This window comes from Loxodonta africana, chromosome 4, assembly GCF_030014295.1.
Source record: "Loxodonta africana isolate mLoxAfr1 chromosome 4, mLoxAfr1.hap2, whole genome shotgun sequence".
NCBI lineage: Eukaryota > Metazoa > Chordata > Mammalia > Proboscidea > Elephantidae > Loxodonta > Loxodonta africana.
Genome location: NC_087345.1, coordinates 137,682,380 through 137,698,265, shown reverse-complemented (window position 1 = coordinate 137,698,265; position 15,886 = coordinate 137,682,380). Strand labels below are relative to the sequence as shown.

Sequence of the window (15,886 nt, the reverse complement as noted above, 5' to 3'; positions counted from 1 at the left end):
CAGTCATAGTGGGGTCCCTCTTGAAGCTGTGGGCCCTTACTCTGGGAACAGTTGCCTGGAGTGCTGTTGACATTTGTTCAGGGCTTGAACTCCATGCTTTTCTTCTGTTTGTTATGATGTTTGCTCTGGTAGAAGCTTTGGGATAGATGGGGCAATGAGAGGCAGAATTTTCAACTCTAAGGGACAAAAATCAGATTAGGCAAGAATGGAGCAAACATGTGGGAAGGGAGGGGAGAGGGTGTGAGAAAGGGCAGCCCCAGGAGAGAAGTAGTATTGATCCCACTAATGGAGGGCTCTCTCTGCCAGAGCACTTGCTGGTTACACGGAAAAGGTTGGTATCTTGAGAGCAGGCTGAACCCACAGGTCAGCCAGGGTCAAAGCTCGGTTTGCAGACACAGGCGACGGTCTCTGACATGTTGCCCTGATTAAGGTCCCAAAACAACAAATTCACACTTGTTCGGATGCCCAGAAGAAATCAGGAGGTGAGATTGAATCAACTGGGTCTCCAACCCTTTCCTTAGAGTGTTATATCAGGTGAAGAAGCTAGTGGCTGAAGAAGAACTTGGAGTGTGATCGATTAGCCATAAGAAGCAAGAGAGTTCCAAGTCCTTCAGGGAATATCATGCCTGCGACTTGGTCAGCTCTTTAAAAGTTACTAAAGGTTGGGATGGGTCACCAGAGGGTGTCACGTGAGGGTAGAGGTCATCAGGCCTGGGTTCCAGCCTGGTTCTACCTCTTACTAACCATGCCACCATGGGCAAGACACTTTTCCTCTCTAAGCCTCAGTTTTTTCATCTGTAAAATGGGGTGCTGGATGGGATACTTTCCATGTGAGTAAAATGTCCCTGTTAATACCAGGGGGCAACCTCCTGCCAATACACTTCCAGTGAGATGCTTCTGGACTGGTGGCTCACGGCTTTCACTCAGGCCATTTGGGAACTGCCTAAGTCAGCAGAAAGGGCAGTGGAAGAGAAACAGAGAGGAGGGTTGATTGGGACGGGGATCACTCTGACCCCAATGAGCTATTTCAGCAGTCATTTGCATAGAGTTTATTCAACAATATTTGGCTCTTCATAGAAACTGGGTTGGTTTTCTGTAGACTATTAACTATATTTTTCAAAGCCATAGCCTGTAGCAGATTATCCAGAAAACCCTGTAGAGGGTGAAGCTGGCCTTCTCACCAACTAGGACAAAAGCGGGCCAGGAGGGGCACAGCAGATCACTTATGCCATGTAATTTTAAGAACTTTCATTTACAGGAAAGACATCACCCAAAGTTGCTCATGTCCTCACTGGGAGAAGGACTAGCCTGAGCAGCTGCGTGAGCTCAGAGTCTGGTAGAAATCAGGCAGCAGGCCTGCAGGAAAGCAGGCAGAGGGTGTAAAAACAGTTGCGGGATTTTGCTTTGTCAGGCCACTTTAGGGTTTCTGTGCAGAGGAACCCTGGTGGCCTAGTGGATAAGAGCTACGGCTGCTAACCAAAAGGTCAGCAGTTTGAATCCACCAGGCGCTCCTTGGAAACTCTATGGGGCAGTTCTACTCCATCCTATAGGGTTGTTATGAGTCAGAATAGACTTGGTGGCAACGGGTTTTTTTGGTTTTTGGTGCTGGAAGCTAGGGAGAGGATGAGGGAGGAGCAGGGGGTAGGATCATGGGGCTTCCAATAACAGAGGTTCCCTGGGCAGGAGAGTTCTCGCAGTGCAGGGAGAGCCCAGAGACTGGGGAGGCAGGAAATGCACAGGGTGGCAGTGTAGTTCATTTATCTAAGTTTTCCCTGGGCGCTTACTGTATGCCAGGTACTATGCTGGACTGGAAAGGGTTTTGGTTGGATTTGTGTTCACCCATTTAAAACCACACTCATCATCTATGCCTGTCCTCTGTGGTCAGGCTCATCAATAGCACACCCACCCTCAAAGGCAGCCCCAGGCCCGGAAGCCCAGGGTTATTACTGACTCCTTCCTCCCCTCTCATCGATAGCACCATGGGCTAATTCTCAACTGTCCTCAAACCCATCTTGACCTTGCCACCCCACTGCATTGCCCCAGCCTTGGCTCCCTGCTGCAGTGCCAGCCTCCTAGCCCCTGCTAGACCCGGCATACCGTGTCTCAAGTCTGATCTGACCATAGCAGCTCCTTGTTGAAAAATGGCACTAGCTCCCTGGCACCCAGAGCACCAAGCCCAGACTCAGCGTCAAGGCCCTTAACAATCCAGCCCACCTTCTTTTTTGGCTTCATTTTCTGCTACTTCCTTCCTGCACACCTGGGCTGTAGTCACCATGAACTAAGTCATTGCTGTTTGTTGTTATCCTCATGTGCTAAGGAGCTCTGGTGGTGCAGTGGTTAGGAGCTATGGCTGCTAACCAAAAGGTCGGCAGTTCGAACCCACCAGCTGCTCCTCGGAAACCATATGGAGCAGTTCTGCTCTGTTCTATAGGGTCGCTATGAGTTGGAATTGACTCAACAGCAATGGGTTTTTGTTTTCTGGTTATGTGCTAAGGCAGTAGTAGTTGTTCTTATTAGTGCCATTGAGTCTATTCGGACTCATGGCAACCCCGTACGTGCAGAGTAGAACTGCTCCACAGGGCTTGCAAGGCTGTGATTTTTGGAAGGAGATCACCAGTCTTTTCTTCTGAGGAGCCTCTGGGTGGGTTTGAACTTCAGCTAGTAGTTGAGCACTTAACTATTTGCAAGTATAGAGTGGATAAGAGTGTGAACTCTGCTGGGAACAGGATCCCAGCTCCTCTGTTCGTTGGTTGTGTGAGTTTGGACAAGTTCCACAGCCTCTCTGGGCCCTAGACCCCTCATCTCTTATTACCTCCCAAACTTTATTTGCATTGTTCTCCTTGCCCTTCTGCTTCTGCTGAACTCCTTGTTGTTGTTGCTGTTGTTGCCATGTGCCATCGGGTCAATTTTGACTCATGGTAATCTCACGTGACAGAGTAGGACTGTTCCCTAGGGTTTCCTAGGCTGTAAACTTTATAGGAGCAGATCGCGAGGTCTTTCTCCCGTGGAGCCACTAAGTGAGTTCAAACCACCAACCTTTCGGTTACCAGTTGAGCGCTTACTGTTATTGCCACTGCTGAACGCCTACACACCCTTTAAGGCCCATTTCCACTGTGATGTCTTCTCTGACTTCCCAGCAGGATGTGTTCTTCCCTTTTTGTACTGCAGCAGAGCACTTTGTTACAGTAGCCCTTAGCCAGCACGGGCCCTGGCACACAGGAGCCACTCCAGGGGCGTGGGACTTGTTGGATGGGCCTTGTGCAGCGGGCTGTGAAATAATGCCATGTGCTCCCCCAGCCTGCTTCTGTTCTGCCTGCCATATCGCTGGGGCAAAAATCAGTATTTGCCTTTCCAGGTTTCTGGCAATGCCTTCTTTTTAGAGGTACAGACTGAGTGCCAGAAGGGAATGGACCTTTTTATCGGCCATTAAGAAGGGGGTAGCTGCCAAGTATTTTTTTTTTTTGGTAGTAAAATACATATAAAATAAAATTTGTCATTTTAACTATCTTCACATTTAAAAAAAAAAAATTTTTTTTTTTTACATTTACAATTCAGTAGCATTAATTATATTCACAATGTTGTACAACCATCACCATTATCTATTCCCAAACAGAAACTCGGTACCCCTTAAGCAATAATCTTCTCCCTCCAGCCCCTGGAAACCACTAATAAACTTCTGTTTCTATGCATTTGCCTTCCAGAGATTTCATATAAGTAGGATCACACACTATTTGTCCTTTTATGTCTGGCTTATTTCACTCAGCATGTTTTCAAGGTTCACCCATGTTGAAGTATCTATCAGAACGTCATTTCTCTTCATGGCTGAGTAATATTCCACTGCATGGATATACCAAGTTTTGTTTACCCGTTTATCTGGGGTTGGAGACTTGGGTTGTTTTCACCTTTTGACTATTGTGAATAGTGCTGTAACCCAGAGAGCTCTTAATGCCAGGCTAATGCTGCATTAAAGAGCCCTGGTGGCACAATGGTTAAGCACTCAGCTGTGACTAAAAGGTGGGCAGTTCAAACTCATCCAGCAACTCCACAGGAGAATGATTTGGTGATCTGTTCCCATAAGAATTACAACCTAGAAACCTCTGTGGGAAGTTATACTCCGTCACTTGGGGTCGCTGTAAGTTGAAATTGACTCAACGACACCTAACAACAATGAGGCTGCGTTATTCCCCTTCCCTTCCCACCTCCGTGCTCCTTCCTCTTTGCTCATCTACTGTGTGCACCTACTGTGGCAGCCGCTATGCTGGGCTCTCGGGCCGTAGTGGTATCTAAGACTGATGCTTATACCTGCACCCTTGCCTGCTGCAGGTGAGCAAGTAGGAAGACCCTGAATAAGTAGTCACAAGGTAATTCCCACTATGAAGGAGAAATGGAGGGCACGATAGGAACTCATTGTCTTTGAGTCGATTCTGACTCATAGCAACCGTACAGCACAGAGTAGAACTGCCCCATAGGGTTTCCAAGGAACGGCTGGTGGATTCGAACCGCTGACCTTTTGATTAGCAACTGAGCTCCTAACCACTGTGTTCCAGAGGGCACAGTGAACACATCTAATTTGGGGAGCAAACATAGCCTAGGGCTCAGAGAGAGCCTTCGGGTTTGAGCAAGCTTGGTCCCATGGGGCCGGCTGGGTCGCTTTTAAAGAACAGCTCCAAGCTACCAAATCAGAAAAGTCAGCTGAACTCTGTGGGTCGGGGCATCAGCCCCAGTAGAGCCGTACTGAGCTCTCTGTGTATGTGTGGGGCCATCAGCACTCCAAGCCCACACCCACTCCTCTGAGCTTTCCAGGAGGGCACAAGTAAGTACGCATTCAAAACCAGATTCCATCAAGTTGATTCCAACTCATGGCAACCCCATGTGTATCAGAGTAGAACTGTGCTCCACAGGGTTTTCACAGTGGCTGAGTAGAACTGTGCTCCATAGGGTTTTCACAGTGGCTGATTTTTTGGAAGTAGATGGCCAGGCTTTTCTTCTGAGGTATCTCTGGGTGGCTTTTGGTTAGTAGTTGAGCACATTAACTATTTGCACCATCCGGGGACTCCAAGCTTGCATTAAGTACTGCCATTCACCTTATTAATAATCAGCGGCTCTCTGAGCACCACCGCAGGCATTTCTCCCAGGCTCCACCCCAGAGCTCCTGTTGTCTTGGTGCCTGTTCTGTGTGAGTTGAATTTTCAAGGATAGACTTGTCATGCTGAGGGCCGTTTTCTACTGCAAGGCATCCTTTTCTTGGCTTTCTCATTTTAAAGGGCCCTTGATAAAATAAATCAGAGTACTACTCCCCCTTTCTCTTCCCCAATTCCTCTACCATTATAACAAGAGCAAAATCCATGGGACTTATTGATGGTCAGAGCTGGGAAAGAACTTGTCACTTGTTCATTTTTCAAATTCCAGCTCTGCTCCTGGAGGAAACCTTCCTTGGTGCTCTCCGCAGCCCCCATTCTGAACCAGTCATTGTCCTCTGCACTATTTCCACATCTTGTTCATGTTTCTATAGTTACATTCACCACAGTGCATTGTATTTTGTTACCTTGTCTGGTTCCCCTTTGAGCTTCTCAGTTAAACCTTATTCATCTTAGTATCCCTAGCACACTGCTACACTTTGTAGATGCCCCATAGCTTCATATTGAAGGAAGGAGGGAAAGGAGAGAGGGAGAGAAGGAGGAAGGGAGGGGAGAAGAAGGTAAAAAGGGAGAGAGGGAAGAAGGAAAAAAGGGAGGAAGAAAGGAAAGACGGCACTAAATCTAACCCCTTTTATACACTGTGCGATGCAGCTATCTGACGGAGTAATGTGCCAAACATGCAGTGCTCATGCACGGTTTTCAGGGGAAGGACTGAGCTCATCTTTCCAGCTGCAGTGGTGCCCCTCTGCGATTTCTTCATCACCACCATCACCGCCATCACCACTGACAAATTCAACCTCAGGTTCTACCTCTCCTGCTAGCTCCCAGGCTGTCTGTGCAAATAGAAGCCTCTAATGATGGCAGAAAGGAGTCTTCAAGGCACAATGGTTAAGCACTCAGCTGCTAACCAAAAGGTTAGCGGTTTGAATCCACCCAGTGGGTCTGTGGAAGAGGGAGCCTGAAGATCTGCTTCTGTAAAGATTAAAAAAAAAAAACAAAAACCCATTGCCTTCAGGTTGATTCCAACTCATAGTGACCCTATAGGACAGAGCAGACTGCTCCATAGGATTTCCAAGGCTGGGATCATTACGGAAGCAGACTGCCACATTTTTATCCCACTAAGCTGTTGGTGGGTTTGAACCACTGACTTTTTGGTTAGCAGCCAAGCCCTTAACCACTGCGCCACCAGGTATCCTTTTCTGTAAAGATTACAGCCTAGGAAATCCTATGGGGCAGCTCTACTCTGTCACATGGGGTTGCTGTGAATCAGAATCAACTTGATGGCACCTAACAACAACAATGATGCAACTAAGACCCAGAGAGAAGTGACTTTTCCAAGGTCACATAACCAGCCAGTGGCAGAGTGGGGACTACAACTCAAGATTTTGTCTTAACTTCCAGTGGCATCTGGGGTTCTTAAACTCTAGCAAGCGGCCATCTAAGATACATCAATTGGTCTCATCCCACCCAGAGCAAAAGAGAATGAAGAACACCAAAGATACAAGGTAATTATGAGCCCAAGAGACAGAAAGGGCCACAAAAATCGGAGACTACATGAGCCTGAGACCAGAAGAACTAGATGGTGCCCGGCTACAACCAATGACTGCCCTGACAGGGAACACAACAGAGAACCCCTGAGGGAGCAGGAGAGCAGTGGGATGCAGACCTCAAATTCTTGTGAAAAGACCAGACTTAATGGTCTGACTAAGACTAGAAGGACCCCAGAGGTCATGGTCCCTGGACCTTCTATTAGCCCAAGACAGGAACCATTCCCAAAGCCAACTTTTCAGACAGGGATTGAACTGGACTATAAGACAGAGAATGATACTGATGAGGAGTGAGCTTCTTGGCTCAAGCAGACACATGTGGCTATGTGGGCAGCTCCTGTCTGGAGGTGAGATAAGAAGGCAGAGGGGGACAGAAGCTGGCTAAATGGACACGGAGAATACAGGGTGGAGAGGAGGGCTGTGATGTCTCATTAGAAGGAGAGCAACTAGGGGTACATACCACAGTGTATATAAGTTTTTGTATGAGAGACTTACTTGATTCGTAAACTTTCCCTTAAAGCACAATAAAAACAAAACAAAGGAGTCCTAACTTCCAGTTTGGTACCTGTTTTACCAACTGGGCTGCTGACCCATACAAAGTTGCTTTGTCCATGAAGGGAGTCACCCTGTGTCTGGGCCACAGCCAGGCCGAGAGTCCCTGAGCTACAGCTCAGAGATGGCACCATAGGCTCCATCTTCGACTCGTCTCTCATGTCATGGTCCCGTGAAGGCCAAATGTGCACACAGACGCAGAGGTGCCCCAAACATCAGGGGATCCTGTGCCACTGGGCATCTTAGGAAGGGGTGCAACAGGAAAGCCAACCACTGGGCCCCTCACCCATTCTTTCTCAGATAGCACGGCCCAGGAGAAGGGCAAAGGCCACATTCACTAGGCTGACAACAGACAACCTGAAGGGCTTTTTAAACCTCGGCTTGGAAGCCAGCAGAAGGCTTTGTGAGTCCTGACTTGACACTGTTGATACTCTCAAGCCCATCTCTTCCCCTGGCCTTCTCACGTGGCCCCAGTTCTCTAGCTTCTCTGCCTCCTGTCTTGGCCCCAGGTCTCCCTTAAAGGACCCCAGGGGTTCCCTGCAGGCTGAGCCCTCCATGCCCTTACAGGTAAGTAGCAATGCCTCAGCCGGCCGCTTGGGGGCAGGACAGAGCTTCAGGAGCAGAAGCTGCCTCTTAGTCAAGGGAGATGCTGATTCTCAGTTCTTCTCATAGGCTGGCATAGCTCCTGGGAGGTTGGAAAAGTTTTGATTATTAACACAGCCAAGCAGCTAATTAAAATAATAAATTAGAGAACAACATTGCAGGGGTGATGGGAGCTGTAGGGAGCAGTGTAGGAGAAGGAAGGAGGAAGAAACACATTTCCTAGGCGGCCACATGAGAAAGCCTGGGTCACATTCTCTTTTTAGTTAGGGTCATGAAGGAGGCACCAAAGTCTTGGTGTTTTGGGCTCCTGATCCAGAGCTCTATCCAAGGAAGCCTCCCCTGATCAGTGGGATCACCATGGTCAACACTGGGTTAATTGAAACGGAAGGGGCTGGGGATCAGCATGGGGGTAGGAGTCACGGATAGGGTGATGGTGAGGAGTGGAGTGGTCAGGGATGGGTGAAGTGTTGGGGTAGGGTCCAGAGGTGGAGTGGGGTATAGGCATAGGTGGCGTGTCTGTTGCATACACTGCTTAAGTCTTGCTTACCTCCTTCATACTTTGCATGTCTGAATGTCTATAGCATCAAAACACCCTGCTCCAAGTTCTAACTTGAACCTTGGAATCTCAAGTGAAAGCTTACCAAAGCAGTGGACCTCAAACCGTGGTTATGAGTACAACGGTCTTTGGAGATTTGAGTCAGCAAAACACGACTCTGCATTACGACTCAATGAGGAAGGCAGAAGACCAGGTAACATTGCAAGGACGGGGGCACGGGTCAGTGAGGACGCACATACTACTATGTATCTAATAAAAGCAGCTCAGGTGGGAGGGCCAGCAGTTGGATTTTGGGGTGTGTCTGGGAGGGAAACACTTCTCAGGGGGTGGGGTAGGAGGTCCTTATGGACAATGCCTCCTCCCTGGGGAATTCTGGTAAATTCCCAGGGACTCTGTGGGCTGATGGAGGTGGAAAACTGTGACCTGCTAGGCAAGAACAAGTCCCTGGATGGCACAAATGGTTTCTGCTCTATTACTAACCTAAAAATTGGCAGTTCGAACCCACCCAGGGGTGTTGCAGAAGAAAGCCCTGATGATCTGCTTCCATAAAAATCATAGCCAAGGAAACCCTACAGAGAAGTTCTACCCTGTACCACACGGGGTCGTTATGAGTTGGAATGGACCCGACGGCAGTGTGTTTGGTTTTGGTCTGCCATGGGAGAAGATGGGCCAGCATTCTGCCCCGTATTTACTCTGAGGGGATTGCAGCGGGTCCAGGGAACAGACTCCAAGGTCTGGAGACTGAGGCCAAGTTGTGATGAGAACATGCAGGCCACGGGGGCTTTCTCTGAACCTTCAAAAGCTGGCCAACTCCTACAAGGGGGCTGAGGCTCCACCAAATGGGTCCCTGGGAGGCTGGCCTGAGGCCAGCCAGGCCCCTGGGCAGGAGTATTTTTAACTTGACACAGGGAGATGTACATGGTAGAAGGTTGCCCGTTGCTGGTAGCTGTTCTGGTTACACGCTTGCTGCCCATCCGCCTGTATCACCACCCACCGTCCTTCTCCTCACTGCTCCCAAAGAAATGCAAACACTGAAGAGACAGACTCCTAGTCTGCTCAGGTGGGAAAGGAGTCCTGAGGTGGTCACTGTATCTACTGCCCGCTCCCTCCTGTGGGATCTCAGTGGCACAGGTAGAACATGCAAGTTCACAGCCCTTCCACAAATATTTTGGGTTTATAACCTCGCAACAGCTCTAGGTTCTAAAGAGATGTGAGAGCCAACTACCCTCCGGCCCGCCAGTACTGTCCTTCCCTCTTCTCCTCGTCCTCAGCTGGTGTTGTCTACATTGAGTCCCCACTTCCTCAGGCCCTGGCCTCCACTACTCTCCTGAAAGTGCTCTCAGCACAGCCACCAATGAGTTCTTTGCTACTGAACTCAATGGCCCCTTTCTAGGCCTTACAATACTCCATGTCTCCTTGGCCTTTAACACTGTTGACAACTCCCTGATCTCCAGGCTTCTACCAAACTTGTTTCTCCTGGTTTTCCTCCCTCCTCTCTGACTGCTCCTTTTCAAGCTTCTTTGTGGACCCCTCTTTCTCCCACTCCCCCAGGGCAACCAACTTGTCCTGGTTTGCCTGGGACTTTCCTGGTTTAGCATTGAAAGTCCCATGTCCTGGAAACATCATGAGCCCTGGGCAAACCATAACAGCTGGTCATCCTAGATTCACCCTGGGCCATGGGGACACCCTTGTCTCAGTCTTTTGTCTCCTCTCTTCTCAATCCCCAGCTCTCCCGGGAACTCGTACCTGTTTCTGTGGCTGTAACTACCACCTGGGTGGGGATAATCCCAAGTCTGTGGCTCTGGCCTAGCTCTTGCCTGGGATCCAGGCCCATGAGCTAATTGCCCCCTGAACATCTCTACTCGAATGTCTCCTGGCAACTCAAACTCACTGTGTCTAAATCTGAGTCTCGCCATCTAACGAGTTCAACGTCAGACTATTCCTCATTTCTGTCTCCTGTTGCAGGAGTGATATATTCTGGACACCTCTCTCCCTCTCAACCCCACCCAGTTAATGACCCCATCTCGTCAAGGTTTCCATCCCCACTGCCACTCCTATGGCATGGGCCCCCACCTTCTCTCCTCCTGATCGGTGCAAAGTCTGCAGGGAGTGTGGTGGTCATTTGGGGATGGTGAGATGCGGGCAATTTTTATTTTCTTCTTTATACTTTCTGTAAACCCTGGTGGCATAGTGGTTAAGAGCTATGGCTGCTAACCAAAAGGTCAGCAGTTTGAATCCACCAGATGCTCCTTGGAAACCCTATGGGCCAGTTCTACTCTGTCCTCTAGGGTCGCAATCAGTGGGAATCGACTCAACGGCAGTGGGTTTTTTTAATAAAAAACTTTCTAGTATTTTGGAGATTATCTGTAATTAACATATAAGACTTTTATGATCAGGAAAACATGCTTATTCTTTAAAAAGAAATCTGTACTCAGTAAGAATCCTAAACACTATCAGATTTATCTCTGAGAGCTGAAATCATCTACACCCACACAGCTTACTGTCCATATTAACGTGACTATTAGTCCACTGTCCTTCATGATGTGACTTTCCTATTCTAGGAAACTCTTGCCCAGGAAGATGAAAGTTGTAAATACTTTTATGATGTGTTTCAGGAACTTTGCAAAAAAACATTAAAAAAAACATCAGATCGTTCAGCTTGTTAACAGATTGCATCAAATGACTGTTTACGCTTCGAGGCTCTTCGAAACCCTCACCTTGCTGTCATCATGGATCCTAAAATAGTCTGCCATGGTTCTTCCCGATCTTAACAAGCTCCTACATGAAAGACCCTGAGACCGCATGCATATCTCGCCTTTGCTTCTGCCTCTCTGAGATACTACTAAGACCCTGTTGAGGGAGTGTTCTAGAATACCCTATCGCGTTCAACCTTACTGGGGTAAGCAGGAAACTGGGCTCTTCCTTAACAGCTGGCTGATTTGGTGGTATTTTCAGGGAACTAACGTTCGACATCTCACATTCTGAAATACTGCCTTACTGATTGCTATAGGCTGATAACCTATAGGCTGGCAGTTCAAACCCACCCAGCAGCTCTGTGGAAGGGAGGCCTGTCAATCTGCTTCTGTAAAGATTACAGCCAAGGAAACCCTGTGGAGCAGTTCCATTCCGTAACACATAGGGTCACCATGAGTAGGAATCGACTTGACAGCAAGGGGCTTGGTTCTGGGTTTTAATGATGGCTACTTTTATTGAATGCCTTCTGTATGCAGTGACTGGGCTAAGCACTTCACATATACCACTTCAGGTCATCTGCAGAACTACGGTCCCTGGGTGCTCAAACAGTTTGCCCTTGACTACTAACCTAAAGGAAACTCTGGTGGCGTAGTGGTTAAGAGCTACGGCTGCTAACCAAAAGGACAGCAGTTCAAATGTACCAGGCGCTCCTTGGAAGCCCTATGGGGCAGTTCTACTCTGTCCTGTAGGGTTGCTATGAGTTGGAATAGACCGGATGGCAATGGGATTGGTTTTTTTTTTTTTTTTTTTTTAACTAACCTAAAAAGGAGCCTCGTGGTACAACAGTTAAGCGCTTGGCTGCTAACCAAAAGGTCAGCGGTTTGAACCCACCCAGCGGCTCTGTGGGAGAAAGGCCTGGTGATCTGCTCCCGTAAAGATTACAGCCTAGAAAGCCCTATGGGGGCAGTTCTACTCTGTCACATGGGGTCGCTATGAGTCAAAATGTTGATGACACCTAACAACAACAACACTAACCTAAAGGTTGGCAGTTCGAATCTACTCAGCAGCTCTGAGGAAGAAAGGCCTGGCGATCTGCTTAAATAAAGATTACAGCCAAGAAAACCCTATGGAGCGGCTCTACTCCAAAACATATGGGGTTGTCATGAGTCAGAATTGACTTGACAGCAATGGGTTTGGTTTTTGGTTGGCAGAACAACCCTGAGCAGTTAAAAACTGTACTCATTTTGCAGATGAGAAAACCGAGTCAGAGGACTTCAGTAACTTGCCCAAGGCCACGCCATTAGTAAGCGACAGAGTTGAGGTCCAGCTAACCCCAAAGGCTGCACTCTTAGGACTCTGCTGCCTCTCCAAATTTAGTTGAGATTTGACTGTAATACAAAATATACACATTCCAGTGTCTGGCTATTTTGGGGAATTGATTGCATTCTGCTCCAAATTACCCAGGTAATTGCTTCAAGAGGACAGGCTCTATGCTCATTCAGGAAGATCTCACCCAGGCAGGTTTCCTGAGAGGAGTCGCTATAGAAACCATTCCCTTCCCTGGCATTGGCAGCCCCAGGCCCCCCAGGTCTTCTGCTTCTCTGCCCTGGGTCTGTAGAACGTTAACCATGAAAGGCAAATGGACTTCAGTGGAAAACAAGCAATTATTTCAGGCAGTAACATTTCCCACAAGGCTCTGGTGCAACAAGTTAGCGGAGAAGAAAGAGCTGGACCCTTTGTACAGCGGGGCTGGAACATGAAGCTCATTGTTATGTTTATGTATCCTCTATTCAGATGCCATGTGGTAGGGACTCCATGCCAACCTGAAGACCAGATTCTTTTCTTCCCCCTCAGTAGCAAATGTACATATTTGCTTTAAAGTAGGCAGAATTTGCCCATGGGTGGTCTTTGATTTGGAAGAAACCAACCTCAGAGTGGTGACTCACAAAAAACAAAGGTGGCGTGACTCATTCGGTGCTCAGGGAAGGGGACATGTGTGCAGAATTCACTTACCCAAAAGAAGAAGTTGAAGACAAAGAGTAAATACTTCAGATAGACGATCAGCCAGTCGTCCTGCTCGCCCTTGTAATGGGCCATGGTTGCTGAGCCTGCAAAGAAGACGCACATGATGGGCCGTTTCACTGAGAACAATCTCATCCTGAGTGTTGGCCCTTCCCAGAGCCAGAGCTGCTCCCTTCAAGTGGCTCTAAGGGCTTAACAGTCTGCCTAGCCAGGCGCGTTTGAGGCTGTGGATGTGCAACATGGAGCAAAGATTGCGAAACATAAAGGCTTTGAAAGTACAATGGAGGTGAATTGGGGCAGTTTTCTAGACCTTGGCGTTGGATCTTGGTTTTGTCCTCTCAAAACAGGCCTAACCTACAAATCTTCCTACGGCCTTTGCATTGGCCAGTGCGTTCTTACTCTCTTCCTCTGTCTTGTCAGGTTTGCAGGATGCACGTTTTCCCGTCCTAGTTTTCCCGTCCTACACACACACACACACACACACACACACACACACACACACCATGCTGGTTTTGCACTGGAATCTGTACTCTGTACCGTTTGAACAAGATCTATGCATTCTCAGCTGTGGATATGCCCCAAATTGGAGCGTCTATGCTGGAAAGGACCCTATGACTACCTAGTCTTCTGCACACTGATTTCCAGATGAGGAAGCAGGCCCAGACAGGCCTAGTGACTTGGCAGAAAGAAGTGAGAGTCTCTGGAGTCTGGTCCCTGGGTTCAAACTCTGATTTGTCACAGGCTGTCTGTCGCCTCTCACTCCCGTGTCCTCATCTGTAAACAGGGATAATGATACCTATGTCGTAGAACTGTTTTGAAGATTATATTAAAAAAAAAAATGTATGTGAGGTGTTTAGTACCAGCCTTGACACATAGTAAGTACTTAATAAATGTTAGCTATGGTTAAAAGTTACAGCTGCTAACCAAAAGATAGACAGTTCAAATCCACCAGGTGCTCCCCGGAAACCCTATGGGGTAGTTCTACTCTGTCCTTTAAGGTTGCCATGAGTCAGAATTGACTCAATGGCGAAAGGTTTGGATTTTTTCTTATTATTTCAGAGTCACTGGGTAATGGAAACAATTAATGTGCTCAGCTGCTAACTGAAAGATTGGAGGTTTGAGCCCACCCAAAGGCACCTCAGATGAAAGGCCTGGTGATCTATTTTTGAAAAATCACCCATTGAAAACCCTATGGAGCACAGTTCTACTCTGGTACTTATGAGGTCTCCATGAGTTGGCAAACAACCTGAAAACCCGTTGCCGTCAAATTGATTCTGACTCATAGCAACCGTGTAGGACAGAGTAGAATTGCCCCATAGGGTTTCCAAGGAGCAGCTGGTGGATTCAAACTACTGACCTTTGGGTTAGCAGCTGAGCTCTTACCCACGGAATCGACAACTGATTTATTATTATTATATGTCATAGAGCTAGGATTAGAACCTAGAACTCCAGTCCTCAGAGTCATATTCTTTGCCCAACACCATCCTCCCTCTTCTTGTCCTGATGCCCATTCATGGGCTTGCTTGGAACTGTGATGCCAATGGTGGTGATAAAGGCAGAGAAGGTCCACTGCATCTGGTAACGCTGCTTTCTTCTCAGCAGGTCTGGGCAACAGCCTCTGTGCTTTCCCCTTCTTCTCCTCGAGCTACATGTCTCCTGTGCATACACACACTCAAACATACTCACATACACAATTTTTTAAAAAATAATTTTTATTGTGCTTTAAGGGAAAGTTTAGAAATCAAGTCAGTCTCTCACATATAAACTTATATACACCTTACTACATACTCCCATTTACTTTCCCCCTAATGAGTCAGCCCGCTCCCTCCTTCCAGTCTCTCCTTTCGTGGCCATTTTGCCAGTTTCTAACCCTCTCTACCCTCCTATCTCCCCTCCAGACAGGAGATGCCAACATAGTCTCAAGTGTCCACATGGTACAAGTAGCTCACTCTTCATCAGCATCTCTCTTCAACCCATTGTCCAGTCCAATCCATGTCTGATGAGTTGGCTTTGGGAATGGTTCCTGTCCTGGGCCAACAGAAGGTTTGGGGACCCTGACTGCTGGGGTCCTTCTAGTCTCACTCAGACCATTAAGTCTGGTCTTTTTATGGGAATTTGGGGTCTGCATCCCACTACTCTCCTGCTCCCTCAGGGGTTCTCTGTTGTGTTCCCTGTCAGGGCAGTCATTGGTTGTGGCCAGGTACCATCTAGTTCTTCTGGTCTCAGGATGATGTAGTCTCTAGTTCATGTGGCCCTTTCTGTCTCTTGGGCTCATAATTACCTTGTGAGCTTGGTGTTCTTCATTCTCCTTTGATCCAGGTGGGTTGAGACGCATTGATGGATCTTAGATGGCCGCTTGCTAGCGTTTAAGACCCCAGATGCCACACTTCAAAGTGGGATGGAGAATGTTTTCTTAACAGATTTTATTTTGCCAATTGACTTAGATGTACCCTGAAGCCATAGTCCCCAAACCCCTGTCCCTGCTTTGCTGATCTTCGAAGCATTCAGTTTATTCAGGAAACTTCTTTGCTTTTGGTTTAGTCCAGTTGTGCTGACTTTCCCTGTATTGAGTATTGTCCTTCCCTTCACCTAAAGTAGGTCTTATCTACTATCTAATCAGTAAATAACCCTTTCCCACCCTCCCTCCCTCCCCCCTCTCGTAACCACAAAAGAATGTGTTCTCAGTTTATACTATTTCTCAAGATCTTATAATAGTGGTCTTATACAATATTTGTCCTTTTGCCACTGACTAATTTCACTCAGCATAATGCCTT

General features: G+C 47.8%; 1 protein-coding gene across 1 annotated transcript in view; it reads right to left on the bottom strand.

Moving 5' to 3' along the window:
* TSPAN11 (tetraspanin 11) overlaps positions 1–13,712 on the bottom strand; it is a 54,917-nt gene extending 41,205 nt beyond the window's left edge. The window contains exon 1 of the mRNA XM_023549027.2: positions 13,104–13,712. Within this exon, the coding sequence (XP_023404795.2) occupies positions 13,104–13,247 (144 nt within the window). The 5' untranslated portion in view covers positions 13,248–13,712. The remainder of the gene's footprint in view (positions 1–13,103) is intronic.
* Positions 13,713–15,886: the final 2,174 nt, after the last annotated feature.